This window comes from Orcinus orca, chromosome 15 (assembly GCF_937001465.1).
Source record: "Orcinus orca chromosome 15, mOrcOrc1.1, whole genome shotgun sequence".
Taxonomy (NCBI): Eukaryota; Metazoa; Chordata; class Mammalia; order Artiodactyla; family Delphinidae; genus Orcinus; species Orcinus orca.
This window is the reverse complement of record NC_064573.1, coordinates 23,203,835-23,222,327: the sequence shown is the minus strand read 5'-3', so window position 1 is coordinate 23,222,327 and position 18,493 is coordinate 23,203,835. Positions and strand designations below refer to the sequence as shown.

Below are 18,493 nucleotides of genomic sequence, written 5' to 3'. Positions count from 1 at the left end.
TTTCTATTTATATCTTGTAATCGGTCTAAAAGCATGAGAAAGGTTAGTGGGCATTTTGTTGGTAGGCTAAAATTTGAGGCCCATCTCTAAGTTAATCTTCATGACATAAATCATCACAAGACAACCTTATTCGCGTAGTTCTTTACAGGAATTTACAAGTTATTTTCACACATGAAACCTCTGAGCCTCACAAATATCTTACAAGATTGATGGAACAGCGGGTATTATCCTCATTTTACAACTAAACAATTAAAGCTGAGAGAGCCTGTTTTGTCAGCCAACTCAACCAGTAATGACAAATTTGTTAATAAAATCAGGAAACCGGGGCTTAGACTTGAGGTACCCTAGGATGGGGGGCAATCAGATGGGCTGGTACGGCAGTGACACGACCTGGCTGGGCACAATAAAAACTAGGGCAGGGGTAGGATGTGGATTAGAATTGCAGGTGATCGGGCTCTGAGATTCCGGATCCCAGGCAGGAAAACAACACAGGTCAGGAAACCTAGAAGGGGCCCTCAGCACAGGTGGAGACCACAGCTGTACTTCTGGTCAAGAGCAAGGTGGTAGTTAATACCTAAAAGCCAAATAACACTTTGGTACTCTTTCTATAGTGGGGGTGAACATAGAACCATCACTACAACACAAAAAAAAATCAGCACCTAGTCGGTCACTGACGTGTAACAACCAAAGTACAAATAGTACTGTGCATCCCATCTTAAGACCGCAATTTACGGTAAATTAGCATTGCTTAATCATTTGTAATGCGCCCACTTCGGATTTTGTAGGCAGTAATGTTTCTAGGTTTGGACTCCATTTCCTGAATTGCTGGTTCAGGCTTTCAGCCACAAAACAGTGTCTCTCTTCTCTTTCAAACTTTCTTTTAATAATTCTCTCATTTTGTCTTTTATGTCCTATAAAGCTTCTTCCTTCAACTGCAGTTCGGAAAAATACTCATTTTCATTTACTGCTAAGAGTTTACGTAGCCTGAAACAAACAAAAAAGAAAGAAATTAGATGGTTGTCTCCGTTCCCTGGACACGGTCCTGAGGGCCAGTTCCTTGATCTTCGATTCCCACGGGTGCCTGGCCCGCCGGCTGGTCTGGGTGGAAGCACCCTGACACCACACCCTTGGGCAAGAGAAGCGACGAAAACGCCCTCGGCCTAGGAGCGGGTTTTGGTAAAAGCCACTGAGATCCTTGGGCGCCCGTCGGTAAGTAACCTCCGAGGTCTACAGCCTGGAGTTTTCAGCGAGACAGGGGAAATGGACCCTTTGCAATACCCGGCTGCCCTGCACATCCCAGCGTTGGTCCTGAGCTCGTCTTGCCGCGCCCTCACCCTGGGCGTGTCCCGTAATTTAATTCCGCTTCGGTTTTACCTGTTGAGCCACTTTGTGAAGAGGGGATTCGGCTTCCCACCGTGACGGCTCGGCTTGGGAACAGAAGCCTGGACCCAGCGGAGGCCACGCCCACGCCCCAGGGCCGCCAAGGCAGGCGGGTGAGGGGCAGCGTCTCCCGAGCCCCGGTGGGAGGACCGCGGTCCGGGCGCCGGAGCCCCCTGGCGGGCCTATTCAGTGGGTGGAGGGGCTGGGCCAGGAGCCAAGCCCGGTGAGACGAGGCTTTCAACCAAGTCTCAACCTCCTGGGAGGCCTAAGAGAAGTGATTCACCCAAGGTCCACGGACAGAACCTGACCTTGCTCTTGCCACCCACTATACCACTTTCTCAGAGGCAGTCAATCAACACTTAAGCACCATCAAGAGTCTCCAAAAGAAACACTAAGTGTATAAATCAGTAAACGGGACAATAAAAATCATTTAAAAATAATTTTAAAATAGAACAGCATAGAGATAGAAACTATTTATATTATTTCCAATGCCTATTGTGCCCCAACAAGGTTCACGCAAGGGCTGTCCTCCCAACAGTTTCCTGAATTCTGTGTTTTCACCATTAAATTCCACGATAAAGTTGGAAATCCATTCACCATTTGTAAATACATATTGATGTATTTAATAAAACTGCATGGACTATATCTTTTTCATTCCTGAATCCCAGTATTAAGTACAGTGCCTACCATGGGCCAGGTTCTCAATACTCGAATGACACAAAAATAGCCGAGACCAGCAAGTTTTTTCTGGGTGGGCTTGACAGAATTTCTGTACTTGCTGGGGTCACCATGAAATCCATGGTCTTCAGCTTTGCATTTTCAGCAACGCAGCTTTATCACGTTATCCTTTATCCTCAGGTGAGTAGTGAGACCCTTGGGAGCTGATTCATGGCAGGGTGGCTTTGTAACGTGTCACCTTGACTAGGCTACGTTTCCCAGTACTCCCTTCCCCGTACGCTTCCGGTTAGGATGGGCCACAAGAGACATTTTGCGTGATATCTGGAGGGCAGAAGTGAAGCAGCAGCACACTCGGAAGGTTGGTGCAGGGGCACCAGGCACTGTTGCAGTTCACACATGTCATTTATCTGCTGGCTCACCTCGTTGGTATGGGGCAGCAGTCAGGCCTGCAGCCAGGCCTGCAGCTGCTCCACCTTCCCCAGGGTCTTCCTTCAGCTTCTCTAATTCCTGGCCCAGATGCATATTTAACTCTGTGATGAAGGGCACCAGCTTCTTCTGCAGGAAACCCACATCATCGAAGTTGGAGGTGGTGAGAGGCTGACATGGGTTCCGGGCCATCCGCGTGGTTTGCAGCTCGTGCTCGTGGGCGCCAGTGTCTCCTCGGTCTCCCACTCTTTACATCCATCTTCCCTTCCCGATTGCCTGCCCTGCAGACTTCAAGCTCCAGCATTAGATGTAAAAACAACAGCCTTACAGAGACTGTTCAACCAGCTCCCACAACTGCATAAGGTCAAATCCCTACAATAAATCTTTTAATATACATATTTATATGTACATATACACATAAAATCTTTATATTAGTGGTGCTGCTTTTCTGACTGTATCCTCATACACACAATAACCAAACTCTTATCTCATGAATCAGAATGCTATTCAAATAAATTTCACTTAGGACATCACTGTCAAAATACCACTAGAATACTAGGGCTGAGTGGTTGGATCCTTGTGGGGGGGGAGCAAAACAGTATCAATAAAATTATCCAGTCTTGCCTCTGGCTGAAGTAGGCAGGGTGAGGCAACGGAAGGAGAAGAGGAGGGTGGCAGAGGGCTATATAATGAGTTAAACTAGAGAAAAGTTTAATCTACATCTGAATTATCTAAAGCTGCAGAGCTGGGACTTGAGTAAGGCAAGCAAAGCACATAGGCTACAAAATTTAAGGAGGGAGGCATGCACTCAGTCCTGCCACTGTAAAGCTAACTAAGTGATGAATCACAGGTCTAATTTTCTTGGCACTTTATGCAGAATTGGAAAGTGAGGCAGGGCTGAGCCAAGACTGGCCCTTAGGCAGGACGTGAAGCAGGAACTCGGACTCCTAGTAGATAGGGGCTGAGAGCAGAAACCAAGCACAAAGGTCACCAAGGGACAGGGGATTCGAGTTGTGAGGAATGATGAGCCAGGCCAGGAGCTTTACTTCTGAAGGCTGCTTTGGCTGAGGACGGGGAGTGACGGTGACAAGCAGCGCCAATGGGGAAAGATGCCTTTTGGGTTTGAGGGATCCTATGCAGCACCCAAGGCCTGGGAAGAACCCAGTCTCAGGAGTTGCGGGTGCTCTGATAAGGTGGCACCATCCACAATGGCTTGGTGCTCCCTAAACCACCCTAAGGGCAGCAGTGTTAAGGGATTTGTTATAAAGCTTAGAGTAATCCACCTTGTTTTCAAGGTCACTGGAAACTTGCGTTAATATAACATTATTACACACTATTAGATATAGGTTATAGTTAACAGTTTAGTGGCTTAACTTAGGACAAGGCTTTTACAACCTGGGTCTGATTCTAGGCTCTATCAATGTTAGTTGTTCGACACTGGACAAGTTATGTAGTTTCTCTGCATCTCAGTTTTCCTGTCTGCAAAAATGGGCAAAACCAATGCCTTTCTAGAAAGATGTTTCTGAGGACTAAACTAGGTCCATGGGAGGAACTCACCAAATAGCAGTTCCTTTCCTCATTTATTCACATTACATTCCCAACTGCTGTCTCCCTGAGGAAATGTTTAGAGTCACGGCCAGGTCTCATCCAAATGTATTTAAAATTATTTATGATGATGGCTTGTTTAGGCTGAAGGTGGCTTTAATTACATCCCATCCCAACTCCCCCATCCTTAATATCCACACTTCTCAGGCTCTTGGGATTTGCACCGGTTGGAGCAGGTGCACCAACTTTCTACTCTTTTCCTTCCTTTTCTGCTTACTTCCTCTATAAGCTCAAAGTACTGAACAGGCCTGCTCCTCTGGTTTGGTGGTAGGTTTTCCCAGTTCCTACTGACTCCCACACAAGCCCTGGCAATCCATCTATGGTCCAGCCTCTGAGCAGATCAGTGTTGTCTCTCATAAAGTCGGTCTGTAAATATCACCTTGAGTCCTACAGTCTGCAGAAGCCTCCAGTCTACTGCTTTCTAGCTCCAGGTTTTTTAAGGTCCTTGGACCTAGAGAAGAGGGAGCAGGTCTGTATGTTGAATGAGGTTCCCTATGTGCAAAATGGAGCATCACAAACCATTCCCTACTCTTCCATTTCCCCTTAATTTTCCCTTCTCTCTTCTAAAATCTTCCATTACAGACAATGTAGCACATCAAGCACATCATTACCTTCTCCGGTAATATGTAATGACTTCATGCATAGGGGAAATAAGTCTCCCCGGTTGGATTATAAGCTCCCTGACGGCAGAAATCCTGTATCTTCTGAAGGATAAGCCTTCCAGGGTCATTGATTCACCACTGTATGCCACACTGCAGTGTACCCAGAAGGGCCGCAATCAGTACCTCAGTACTTGCCCAGGTGCAGGTGGAGAAGTCTCTGGCCTGCAGACACTAGTTTGCAGGAACAAAGGAATCCAGGAGTTTAGGCCAACAGGTTTATGTTGCCTGTGTCTGGGGCTCTGTTCAGGGCTGTCAGCAGTTCTGCAGGAGGCAGCATCCCCCTGTCCTCCTCCCACCGTCCCAGTCCTTACAGGCACCTATCCTGCCTTCTACTGCCACGCCTGCGGGGACAGTCCTGTGCAGCAGCTAAAACAGTAAATGACCTCAACGGGCTCTGGAAAGGCTGAAGAAACACAGCCTAATCCCTTCCACAGAGGATACTCCAGTTGTATGTGGATCCAGATCACAAAGCCATCTTAGGACCCAGGTCTCCTGCCCACCCACCACTGCCCAGCCCACCCATTCATCTTTTGGAGACTCCACAGGCCTTCAAGACCCCGAATGATAATTCTCTGAATAAGAATTTATATATTAAGCCTGACCTCTGTGGATTTTCTTAGGGATATGGGGACAAGGCTTTCCTTTTCTTTTTCTTTCAAATCTCATCACAGGTCACCAAATCCTCTCCCCCCCATCACCTCCTGTAACCCTCCTCAAGAACAGCCCTGACCTGGACCTCAGGAGAAATCTCTAAGGTCCTGTACAAACCCCGTCACTGACTGTGACAAGAGCAGTGGTGTGGGGCCTTTACCTCCCACAACACCATGCCAAAACGCTGAGTGTACTTTTAAGACTCAGGGCCCACATCTGACAGGCACCCCACCCAATCCCATCCCCACCCCTCCCTGTGGAGGGCACACCTTGGCAACCAGACTGCTGTGTCCCGGAGGCGGGTTCCACCCAGGCTGAAAATCTCCGTGATCTGGGGAAGAATTAACACCAGGGTCAACATGGCTGGTGGGGCTAAAGCAGGGTCAGGAGAGTGAGGTGTCCCCCAGCACTGACCACGGGCGTGCCAGCCCCTCCTGCCTCTTCCTCTGGGGCCAAGTCAGCGGTGGGGTCATCCTTGTTCTCCTCCTCCTTGTCCTCCTCAGGGTCAGGTGGCTCTTGCTTCACAGGTGGCAGGCCTGGGTCTACTGCCTGGGGGAGGTGGAAAACGGGCAGTTGTCAGAAGGGTAGGGCTGGCCTGAGGAAAGTGTCTCTATCAGCCAACATGTCACTGTGCTGACAATCCCACTTCTGTCACACTTGAGCACAGAAAAACCATCTCTCTGCCTACAAACCTTTCCCATTCCTCACAGATTTCCATTCTTCTGTTAGCTGGGCAGCAAAGCAGGCAAAACTAGTTGCCTGGGGAGGGTGGGGCATCTGTCAGACAGGCGGGATGATTCTGTGAGAGGCTGTCATCAGCACACTATTACTTTGCTCAAAGAACCACCATCATGGCTCACCATCACTCTGCTCACAGACCACCCATCACTGACCCCCACCTTGCTGGGGCAGCCAGGCAGCAATACAGGAGAAGTCAGGATGGCTGTGCCCGGTGTCCAGTCTTCCTGGGCATCCGCCTTCTCTTGCTTCACCTGGGGTAAGGCCACGACCCAACTCAGGCCAGGGCACTGGGCCTCCTGCGTGAAGGAGGATGGCAGCAGACTTGGTCCCAGCTTCCCCACACGAGGCTGGGTGGGGTCGGGAAGGGCAGGATAAGGTGGGACCCTCACCTGTAACAGAGCCGCTGTGGAGGCTGGAGCTGGGCCAGGCACCTGCACGGGACTGCTTGCACCCTCCCGTAAGAACACGAGGTCGGTGCCAGGCGGGGGCAGCACAAAGCCACTGCCTGCTTCCTGCTTCACTGGAGTCTGGGCACGGTCTGGCTGGGCCATGGGCGTGGCCAAGGGAGGCTTCGGGGTCTGACCCAGACGGGGCCTTCGAGCAGAGCCAGGCCTCTTTCGACGCGGGTAAGGTGCGGGTGGCCCGGCGCCATCCTCGGAACCTGCCCAGACACTTGGCAGCAGCCGCTTCTGTGAGGAGAGATGGGGTGTTATGGCCGCTGGGTACGATGGCCAACCACACTACCCTGCCCCGATCAATGTGCCTGTGACTCCGCTTCCCCCACCCCCGTTAATCCCAGCACAGAGTCTCCTCAGGTATGAGCCCCTCGTCACCGAGCCTGCTAGTCTCCTGTTGGCAATGCCAGTGCCACCCAGATTCTTCATTTATCTCAGCACAACGTCAGCTAATTGCTGGCGGAACCCCTTGCCCCACCCACCGCTCCGAAGCTGCAGGACCCATCTGGCCGGTCCCCACCCACCTACCAGGCCGGCCCATCCCTCTCAGGCACCGGGGGGCCTGGCACTGATCGCCCCACCCACCTGACCCATCCTGCTGCACCCACCATAGCAAACTGCAGGCACTGGCGCCAACGACACTTCTGGCGCTTCTGGTTGCTGCCCCCGAATTTGGGCTTATCACAGCAGAAGTCGCAGTGGCCACAGTCCATCCGCCGCAGGCAGGCCGCACAGGCCCCACACTTGCGGTTCTGCCGACGGTTCGTGTAAGGCTGCTGGGGAGCAGAGGGACGGGGGACGCTGTCACTAAGACAGTTACAATGCTGCTCCTGTTACTCCTCCACTAGCCCCACTGGAGGGAACTGGCTGGACACTGGTCTTAGCCTGACTCCCCACTAGTCACACCTCAGTGTCTGCTAGTCGAGCACCAGGCAGTATCACTGTACCGGATGGCCCCTGATACCACGAGGACTGTGGCTGCTCCAGCACGGTATCATCGTTCTGTCTGCTAGTCCCCCACTAGCTACCAAGACAATGTCTTTGACCCCCATCTCCAGCAGGATTTTGCTGACACTCTTTTAGCTCCCATCACTGCACCTGCAACATCTGCTCAACCTGCGTGAACTTCAGTCACCATGTTCCTCTATTAGTCCCACTAGAGTGCTGGTTCATCCGACATTAGGTACTGTCAATTCACCTGTTGATCCCATATTAGTGCCTACCCCACTGTCTGCTCATCCCACACTAGCACCCATCACTGTGCCTTACTATTCCCTTATTAGGCCCATGGCAGCATCTGCTTCTTTGGGGTTAACCAAGTGCCCTGGGAGAGTCTAGGCTTGTCCAGGTAGGGTGAGGCCACTCACTAGCTCGTCCTCGTCTACACAGTAATAGATGAATTCAGCAGGTGGCGAGGGGGCCAGGGCTCTGGGGTGCTGCAGAGGCAAATGGGGTGGGGTCAGGGCAGGTAGTGGGTGAGGTTACGGTTGTGCCTTCCCCCTGCCCACCAGGGCCTCACCAGCTCTGGAGACTCTGGAGGCTGCGAGGGCGGAAGTGCAGGCAGTGGCTGGGTTCGGGGAGGGCGCCGCCGGGGAGCCACCTTGGAGTCGCAGCCTCCCCTGCGGTGGCCGTGTTTACCCTGAGAGAAAGCCAGAAGGACAGTTTAGGCTTGGTGGTACCAGGTAGACACAGGACCACCTGCTTCCCCCGAGGTGTGCAGAAAGCATGCATGTGGGACAGGCAGGCAGAGGGTGGGCCGGGGCACTCACAGCAGGGGGAGCCACAGCTAGGGGAGGGCGTCGTTGACATCGCTGATGGTGGCGGCGGAGGCGGTGTGCAAGGTGCTGGCAGACAGGGGCAGGCGGGGCCGAGGAGGTGAGCACGGGACGGAGGAGAAAAGAAGACATGAGGTGGGCAAGGCCAGGTTGGGAGGAAGCAGCGGCAGCTGTAACAGTACAGTGAGCTCTGCCGCGGCCCACCAGCACCGGCCCCTCCAGCCTGACTCACCCGCAGGCAACGCCGCTGGACGCACCTCCACTGGCGCCTGAGACCAGGGCGGGGAGGGCGAAGGCAGACTCGACAACGGCCACAGTCCTCTCGGGTCTGACAGCCCCGGCACACTCCACACCCTCGGCTCTGTGGGGGGCCGGAGGTGTGACGCATGGGGCCAGGGCTATGAGGGTCAGGAGTGCAGGTGAGCCTCGGGCCCACCCCACCTGCCCGACTCACCCTTTCCACAATCCGGAGGCACCGTCTTCGCTCACACTTGCAGAACAGCCCCGAGGCCACATCATGGGGCAACTGCAGAAGGCAGGTGGAGCAGGCCCCACAGTCTTCTGTTACCTGGCAGGCCGCACACTCCCCGCAGCCCACACGCTGCCAGGAATGGGCGGGGCAAGGTCACAGGTCCAGGCAAAGTGGCTCCAGGAGCACTGCCCCTCGTGTGTCTACTGACCCCACACTGGCCCCCATCATCATGTCTGCTCATCCCCCATTTGTCTCATCACTCACTGTCTGATGACTACTGATTAGCCACCATCATTGAGGCCATAACGATGTCTACTGTTCCCCTGTGAACCTCGTCACTGTGTCTACTGATTAACTCCCATTACTGTCAGCTGACTGTAGCTAGCTCCCTACAAAATGACTCTGACACCCTATGGATCCATCACTGTTCCTTCGAACTCTCACCAGCCCCTATCACATCCTGCTCCCACCGCACACTTGTGAGGAGGAAGCAGGTCGTGCTTACCTTAAACATCCTCTGCTCCCGGTTGAAAGCAATTCTCTGTGCTGCAGGGAGGAAGAGAGTAGAAGAGAAATGTAAAGGGAGCATCAGATACCTGACCTCATGACTGTCTCCATCCTGACATCTACCATTCAATCTCCAGCCAGACACCTGTGTCCTAGCCTGACACCAAGCCTGCTCCGGCTCTACCTCCCAGTGCCCCAGGGGCCACTCACCTCGGCAGTCCTTGCACAGAGTCTTGAGCCGCTGCCGTCGGGTTCCATCCCCTGAAAAGCTGATTCCACAGTTCTCACAGCACCTGGGACGGGAAACATGGGCGTGGGGCCGAGTGCACCCCCAACCACAGCCCTCGTGGACCTGGCTCACTTGAGGCTGACACTCACCCAGGCGCAGGAAGTGAGGTTGGGACTGTGCCAGCATCAGCCTTGGTCTCATCCCTTGGGGCCTCCTTCCTGACTTCGCTCTTCGAAGGTCCAACCTGACGTTTCTGAGCCTTGGCTGGCTTCGAAGGCTTCTTCCGCTTCCTGCTGGGGATGGCCAAGGAATGGGCCTGGAGATAAGAGCAAGGGCAGGAAGATGTAAGTCAGCGGGTGGGTGTTAGGTGGCTCAGCCACTCCTGCCTGGGTATCCCACACTGTACAGTACCTTGGGGGCTGGATAGCACAGGATGCCTTGTTTGAAGTCAAAGAGGGTGAGATCGCACGCAGGGCCCAGGTATCGGGTCAGCTCAACTTTGCTTCGGATCCTGTCTCCTGTGGGGCTGGGGGTGGGCCAGGACGGGTTGGTACCTAGGTGGAACCACTGCCACTCCACCCCCACAACCCTCCCACTGGGCTGGTGAATAGGCCTGCAGAGCTGGTGGGATACAGGAGGCAGCCTGGGATCAGCCTACGAGCCCCGACCAAGTAACCACCCCAAATAATCCTGAACAGCAGGAAGATAAAAGGTGTATAAATACCAGCAAGTATACAAACAGTAATAAGTAATATAAATGTAAACAGATGTGCATGTATTTATAATGTGTACTACTAGTGGTATTCTATGTAAGTGAAAATAAACACAAATAGGAGCACAAATACATTGAATAATGTAACTGTGTTAGCATTACATACTAAATACATAGACAAAGAAAACTTATATAAGACACAAACAAATGTTTTAAATATAGCTGGCCCTTGAACAACACAGGTTTAAACTGTGCAGGTCCACTTATACATAGATTTTTTTCAAGAAATATACTGGAAAATTTTTTGGAGATTTGTGACTATTTAAAAAAACTCAATGAACCACGTAGCCTAGAAATATTGAAAAAATTAAGAAAAAGTTAGGTGTGTCATGAATGCATAAAATATATGTAGTACTAGTCTATTTCATCTTTTACCACCATAAAATATACATAAATCTATTATAAAAGTTTAAACATCAAAACTTATTTATCACACACTTAAAGACTGTATGTGGTACCATTCGCAGTCAAGAGAAATGTAAACAAACATAAAGATGCAGTATTATACCATAACTGCATAAAATTAACTATAGTACATATTGTACTACTATAATCATCTAACAGCCACCTCCTGTTGCTACCGCAGTGAGCTCAAGTGTTGTGAGTATCTGCTTAAAATGCCATGGAAGGCTAATCATCTCCAAGTGAGCAGACTGTTTCTCCAGTAAACTGCACATCACAGTAGAAAGTGACCCCTTGCAGTGGTTCTCATGTCATTTTCATCGCGTTTAGCGCAATACCGTAAACCCTGAATAACATCATGGGACCCATAACAAAGTGTAACTAGTGATGCTGGAAGTGCTCCCAAGAAGCAGAAAAAAGTCATGACATTACAAGAAAAAGCAGAATTGCTTGACATGTACCATAGACTGAGATCTGCAGGTGGTTGCCCTCCAATTCAAGATTAATGAATCCAGTTGTAAGGACTATTGTAAAAAAAAAAAAAAAAAAAAAAAGGAAATTCATGAATCTATCGCTGCAGCTACACCAGCAGCTCGAAAACCTTGTATTTTTTGCAAAACACCTTTTTATCTCGCACTGAAAATGCAGCTCTTATGTGGATGCAGGATTGCTATAAGAAAGGCATACCTATAAATTCCAATATAATTCAAGAAAAAATGAAGTCACTGTAATGACAGCTTAAAGCAAAAGGAAGGTGAAGTCTCTAAAGCCAGAGAATCTAATGCCAGCAAAGGATGGTCTGATAATTGTAGAAAGAGGTTTGGCTTTGAACGTGTCAAGATAACAGGAGAAGCAGGTTCTGCCAACCAAGGGGCAGCAGACAAGTTCCCAGACGCCATTAAGAAAATCATTGAGGAGAAAGGATACCTGCCTGAACAAGTTTTTAATGCAGATCAAAGTGCCCTATTCTGCAAAAAAAATGCCAGAAACGACATATATTAGTAAGAAAGAGAAGTGAGCAACACGATTTAAAGCTGGAAGGGACAGGCTAACCCTACTGCTTTGTGCAAATGCAGTCAGGTTTATGATCAGTACTGCCCTTATCTATAAAGTTGCTAACCCTAGAGCCCTGAAGGGAAAAGACAGACCCCAGCTGCCAGTCTTTTGGTTGTACAAGAAGACCTGGACAGCGAGAACCCTTTTTTTTATTGGTTCCATTGATGCTCTGTCCCTGAAGTCAGGAAGTACCCTGCCAGTAAGGGACAGCCTTTAAAGTTCTTTTGATATTGGACCACACCCCTGCCCACCCAGAACCCCATGAATTCAACACCAAAGGTGTCGAAGTGGTCCACCTGCCCCCAAACACAATGTCTCTAATTCAGCCTCTAGATCAGGGGGTCATAAGGACCTTTAAGGCTCATTACACACAGTACTCTACAGAAAAGACTGTCAACACTATGGAAGAGAGCCTTCATAGACAGAACATCATGAAAGTCTGGAAAAATTACACCACTGAAGACGCCATCGTTATAGAAAAGGCTGTGAAAGTCACCAAGCCCAAAACAATAACTGCTGCTGGAGAAAACTGTGTCCAGATGTTGTGCATGAATTCCCAGAATTTACGACCAAGTCAATCAAGGATATCATGAAAGAGATTGTGGGTACGGCAAAAAGCGGGGAGGGGATGAAGGGTTTCAAGACATGGATCTTGGATTCAAGAGCTATCAGACACCACATCAGAGGAATTAACACAAGACGACTTGATGGAGATGAACGCTGCCGAACCAGTGCCAGATGATGAGGAAGAAGACGAAGAAAAAGGAGTGCCAGAAAAAAACTGACATTAGACAATCTAGCAGAAGGGTTCCGATATTCAAGAATACTTTGACTTATTTTACAACACGGACCATTCTATGATATGGACACAAACTAAAGCAAACAGTGGAAGAAAGATTGGTACTGTGTAGAAACATTTTTGGAAAAGTGAAAAAGCAAAAAGGTCAAACAGAAATTACCATGTACTTCTGTAAAGTTACACCGAGTGTTCTGGCCCTCCTGCCTTCCCTTCCACCTCCTCTCCTTCTGCCTCTGCCGCCCTCCTCAGCAAGACCAAACCCCTCCTCTTTCTCTTCCTCCTCAGCCTAATCAACGTGAAGACAACAAAGATGAAGACCTTTATGATGATCCACTTCCACTTAACGAACAGTAAATAATCATCAGGCTGTACAGTTAATACTTACCTATCATGTTTGTGCGTGGGTATCTTTGTGTGAAAACCTAACAACTGTACGGCAAGAACTGTATGAGACGTTTCATCACCCAAGTATTCATCTGTGCGAGACTTGAAGTGGATTGCCTATACTTACACAGGCATAAGGTGAGAGATATTTAATATAAACTTAACATGTTAGTTTTCTTACTGTTTTATAACTTTGCTTTCAAAGAATTACATTACCATATGGTATGCCTCTCTCTCTGGCAATCAGGAAAACTGCCTATCGTCACAGGTAAGTGGTTTTTAAAAATGTAACAATGTTCCCAATACTGTATTATGAATATGATTATAATACTGTATGCCATAAAAATTTTACAATTCATTCATTAGTGTACAGGTGAGGCTACCATGAAGCAATCCATGAAGCAATCGTATCAATTATAGTACCCTATCATAAAGCAATCATATTGCTCCTTCTTAGTTATCAATGCATGAATTGTTATACCTGTAAATAAACATAAATTTTTCAATTATCTTTTCATTTTTGATGTCTGGTATTAGTAATATGTATAATATCTACAATGTTTTGTATCATATAAGACAATATTGATGTAGGTACTGACATACAAGCAATTTATCTTGTAAACAGATGATGTAAACTTATGGTATTGATAAATACAGTACAGTACTGTAAATGAACTTTTTCTTCCTTATGATTTTCTTTTTTTTTGGCTGCACCACACGGCTTGCAGGATCTCAGTTCCCCGACCAGGGATTGAACCCGGGCCACAGCAGTGGAAGCCCAGAATCCTAACCACTAGGCCACCAGGGAACTCCCTTATGATTTTCTTAATCTCTTCTCTAGCTTATTTTACTGTAAGAATACAGTATATAATATATACAACATACAAAATACGTGTTAACTATTTATGTTATCGGTAAGGCTTCCAGTCAACAGTAGGCTATTAGTAGTTAATTTTTTTGTGTTTTTTTTTTTGCCGCGCCACATGGCACTCAGGATCTTAGTTCCCCCACCAGGGATTGAACCCATGCCCCTGCAGTGGAAGTGCACAGTCTTAACCACTGGACCACCAGGGAAGTCCCCAGTAGTTAACTTTTTAAGGAATCAAAAGTTATATGTGGATTTTCGACTGCACAGGGGATTGGCACCCCTAATCCCTACATTGTTCAAGGGTCAACTGTACACATATAAGTAAGTGTACATATAGATATACATACAAATACATATGTAAACAAATAAATGCAACTACATACAAAACAAAGTATAAGTAACTGATGTTGGGAGACAATATTCCACAGGTCTCTCACATTTCTACATGTCTTTCAAGAGCAGCATTGACTATCCTTTGTTATGAACTATCTTTTCAAGGATATGTGTACAGCATCAGCCTTGGAAGATAAGAGATAGGGTGTCCTTCCAGAGCAAAGGGAAGGCATCCTTACTGTCCTAACATTATAAAAGACTGGATTCCTTAAGCTCAAGGTTCCTCTCCTACAACACAAACCAGTGCGTGTGTAGGTGCTAATTAATTACTCTCTTCACGTCACCCTGTGGGAACTGGCATTTGGTGAACTGGCACAATAACGATGACATACTGGATACTGCTAATGCTGTGAGTAATAAACGGTCTTTCATCTCTGAACCAGAAGCCTCATATCTCCTACTAGCATCCACAGAACCGCGACACATTCACTTGCTATCTTGCCTTAATTAGGGTAAAATCTCTGGCCTTTTCAGTTCTTGATCATTGCACTTGTATTTGTAAATTTTGAAAGTTTTATAAAAATTGTAAATATGTGGATAAACGTACAACTAATATAAATAAACATATAAACATTTAAAAAACACCATATGTTTATTTATAAACATATAAATAAGTGTAATTGTAGGTACAATTTTACTATATTCCTCCAAGGAAACAACAACTTACATACAAAAAAAGTTTAAGAAATTTAATAACCGTATCACTAACATATTCTAAAAGACCTTAAATCCTTAAATGTAACTGGTTTATAAAAATGTATTTTCATGTATTTACAGTCAATTCTCATTATTCACAGTAATCTGTTCTATAAAGTCACCTTGAACACTGAATTAGTGAGTACAGAACCACTGCTCCTAATGGAACTACAGGTTAGGTTCCTGTAAGCCTCTGGTCACATTTTGTCAGCTGATCAGTATGTAACCTTGTTTTACGTGTGTTTCTGTTTAAAGACACCCTGCTTAATACAGTCCTCTTACAAATAATTAACTGCATGGTCTTTGAATGATTTAAAGCCAGGAGCTTTGGAAGACATCTGTGTCATATAGGTTCCTTTGTCGATGTAAAACAAGCCAGTCTCATCAGCACTGAAAACCTACTCTTCTACATAACCCTTTTCCTGTATAACACTTACCAGGTGTTTTTTAAATTCTTCCACAGTCTCTTATCTGCAGAACCTGCCTCACTTGCAAATTTAACACATTTCACGATGTATCACCTTCTGAAACGTGTGAGCCAGCCAGCACTAGTTGAGACAGGCTTAACATTTTCATAACCCTGGGTAACATGACTGTCAATGTCCTTTGCTTTCAGCCTCACAACGCTGTCCACTACACTTTAATCATCATCTCATGGTTCCGCGAATTCAGCCACTTTAACACCTTTTCCTTAGCTTCATCAGATACTATAGATGTTACTTTAGCACTTTCTGGAGCAGCCTCATGTACTAATTGGCAAATTTCCTCTTCTTTTTCTAGATATACTGCCTTTTTGATTTATTAACATTGAACTCACAGCCAACAGCACTGCAACTCATGCCTGAACAAAACTTATTTAATATGTATTTTCTGCATATTGCACATCCCCGACTTCTTGCACTTAGAACACTGGACAGCACTTCAACACTACACTTGGGGGCAACTACAAACAGCAAAATCACCATTAAAAAGTACAAAAATGCAAAAAACAGAACACTAAATACACCTCAAAAAGGATACTTGTTTACAGTACAAGAGCTAAAATAAGAAAGCCTCGTGCAACCTCGGCTGGGAACACATGCATCAGGCGACTTATTTTTCGCTGCTCTGTGCATATCCACAAATGACCATGAAAGCACAGTGAGTATGACTTTGGGGGTACAAACAAATTTTAGTAAGCAAATTTGCAAATATGGAATCTGCAAATAATAAGGACCAACTGTATATGCATAATTTAACCCCAACCCCTGATTTCACCCTGCCTAACCAGGCTCAGCCCTAACCCCTGACTCTGTCCACAACCCACCCAGTACCTCTGGTAATAGGTGTCTGAGCGTCCACAGGTGGCACCTGACTTGCGAAAGACCTCACGGCGCTTCCAGCCAGGGCCCAGGGCCGGGCAGTCCAGCCAGTCCTCAGCCATGGGGCCACAAGAAGGAGCAGCGGCCTGCAACATGGAGGGGGCAGTGGGAGAAACTGAGGCTCTAGGGAGGAACATGTTGTGCCCCAGGCCGCACAAACCCACGGAGATATTAATGCTTGTTTAAGATCTAGGACCTGCCACAAGCAACTGGCCAATGTAAGGAAGAGAAAAACCCCCATCCCCACTCCATTCTTCCCTGTCCTGGGCCCAGGAGCTTGTCATTCCCCCCACTTCTTGACCGGGTAGCCCCATTCTCAACCTAAGGGTCTCCATCCTCAATGCATTCCTCACTCTCAGCGTCCTAATCCCCAATTCCCCCCCCAGTCTCAGCTTGAGAGACCTCAGTCCTCCCATCCTCAGCGTAAGAGGCCCCCATACGACTCGTCCCCAGACCCAGGTCCCAAACTCTCCCTCAGTATCCTAACCTCCCATTCATTCCCTTCCTTGACCCAGGAGTCACTAATCTCTCTCTTTCAGTCTTTTAACTCTTCCATTCCTTCCCTGTCTGCTGTCCTCTTATCCTGCTACCTCAGTATTATTGCCTCGACTTCCTCTGTGTCCTCTGCCACAGAGCCCCCAGCTCCTCCATATCGTTGACAACCTCGCCCACCTTATTTTCCCTCCGTCGGTGCTCTAAGCCACAATTTCTTCCCAAGCCCCCAAACCTCCCTATTCCCCTCTTCTGCAGCTAAAAAGTTCCCTTCAGCGTCCTCATCCTCCCATCAGCTTTAGACATCCCTTCCGCGTTTGAACCCCCCCCACCCCATTCCTCTCCTCTTGGGCCAGGATCATGCCATCCCTAACTGTCAGCGCTCTGACCCCCTATTTTTCATCGTCCTCCATATGAGACCCCCGTGCCTCCCTTTCAGCATTCCAACGCATTTCTCCCCGTCATCAGCCTGAGAGCCCCTCATTTCTCCCCTTGAGCGTTCTGGACCCCCATTTCTCTCTCCTTAACCTGAGAGGCCCCGATATCTGCCCTCAGCGTTCGGATCCTCCCCTATTCCTCTCCGTCCTCGTCCAAGACCCCGACACTTCCACCTGTCAGTCTTCTGAGCCCATTCCTCCCCGTCCTTCCCCTAAATTCCCCCATTACTCCCCTTCAATATTCCGACGCCGCCATTCCTCCCACTCATCGGCCTGAGGGCCCTTCACTGCTCTCCGTCAGCGTTCTGAGCCTCAATTCTTCCCCATTCTCCGCCTGAGCGGTCTCCATTTCCACCCCCACGACTGTCTCACCAGCTCGGCTCCCGGCCGGTACCTTCCACCGCTCTAGGTCCGCTGACCCATGGCGAGGGTCCCGCCTGTGGCTCTCGCCTTGCCCAGCTCCTCTTCTTCCTCCTCCGCAACCGCTTCCTCAGAAGCTGTAGCTGTCGCCGTCGCCGTCGCCGCCGCAGCCGCCGCCGTTCGTTGCTCCAGGAACCGGATATCCGCCGCCCAACTCTCGGGCTCCGCCCCCTGGCGGGACGCCTGCGCGCTAATACCCCGCCTGCGCGAACCCTTAGCGGGGAAGACTCCACGCCTGCGTGCTGAGTCCGGTGGAGGAGCGTGCCCCTTTTAAAGGGACCTGCTGCGCTTGCGCGCCGACGTCCCACTCAGGCCGGCGCCTCATCGGAGACTTGCAGCGCCTGCGCACCTCGCTTCGCGCCCCTCCGTCCATCTCGTTCTCGCCTGCGCTCTCCAGTCCCAACCTAAGGGGAGGAGGGGGATTGGGGTTCCTGGTCTCTGGTTGGCGATCTCCACAAGGAGTAACTGGGAGGGAGGAGCGGAGAAGGCTGGGGTCGTGCCAGAACACTCCTCTCGCGCCTGTTACCTTGGTCGCGCCTGTGCTCTACCGTTCCTCCTGTCAAGGAAAAATTAATCAATAGTCGATCTAAAGAAGAAATAGAAAATTTTATTTGAGCCAACTTGAGGATTATAATCTGAAAGACAGTGTTTTGGAAAACTCTGAGGACTGTTCCATCTGTTAGAAATGGAAGGCACAGTTATGTACATCTTTGAGACAAAGGATCAAACATCAAAATGGCACTGACTTTTTTTTTTTTTTTTTTTTTTTGCGATACGCGGGCCTTTCACTATTGTGGCTTCTCCCATTGCGGAGCACAGGCTCCAGATGCGC

The 18,493-nt window shown here is 48.7% G+C and overlaps 1 protein-coding gene across 50 annotated transcripts; it reads right to left on the bottom strand.

The window, feature by feature from the left end:
• Positions 1–126: 126 nt before the first annotated feature.
• On the bottom strand, positions 127–17,820 carry MBD1 (methyl-CpG binding domain protein 1). 50 transcript variants are annotated; one of them, XR_004481426.2, is made up of 17 exons: positions 17,614–17,819; positions 16,265–16,398; positions 9,993–10,107; positions 9,731–9,897; positions 9,563–9,645; positions 9,351–9,391; positions 8,606–8,974; positions 8,368–8,442; positions 8,118–8,237; positions 7,966–8,034; positions 7,207–7,374; positions 6,533–6,832; positions 6,302–6,439; positions 5,817–5,951; positions 5,672–5,733; positions 2,478–2,772; positions 127–984 (listed from the first exon to the last, which is right to left on the bottom strand). XR_004481426.2 is itself a non-coding variant. In XM_033421413.2 (17 exons), the coding sequence occupies exons 2-17, from the start codon at positions 16,372–16,374 to the stop codon at positions 912–914; spliced, it is 1,932 nt and encodes a 643-aa protein (XP_033277304.1). In that variant the 5' UTR covers positions 16,375–16,398; positions 17,614–17,818; the 3' UTR covers positions 127–911. The 50 variants fall into 50 exon arrangements, 49 of the variants coding, with proteins under 49 accessions (XP_033277304.1, XP_033277295.1, XP_012387175.1 ...); XM_033421413.2 differs by lacking the exon at positions 2,478–2,772 and having other exon boundaries at positions 8,606–8,734; positions 8,828–8,974; positions 17,614–17,818; XM_012531721.3 differs by lacking the exon at positions 127–984 and having other exon boundaries at positions 1,806–2,772; positions 8,606–8,734; positions 8,828–8,974; positions 17,614–17,818.
• Between the last annotated feature and the right edge of the window lie 673 nt (positions 17,821–18,493).

Excerpts from the sequence above, each read along its gene's own strand:
- MBD1 (XM_033421396.2), bottom strand. The coding sequence starts at position 16,374 with ATGGCTGAGGACTGGCTGGACTGCCCGGCCCTGGGCCCTGGCTGGAAG. Across the intron at positions 10,108-16,264 it reads TCAGACACCTATTACCAGAG|CCCCACAGGAGACAGGATCC; the intron begins GTACTGGGTGGG and ends GCCCACCCCCAG. Across the intron at positions 9,898-9,992 it reads TGTGCTATCCAGCCCCCAAG|GCCCATTCCTTGGCCATCCC; the intron begins GTACTGTACAGT and ends TCTTATCTCCAG.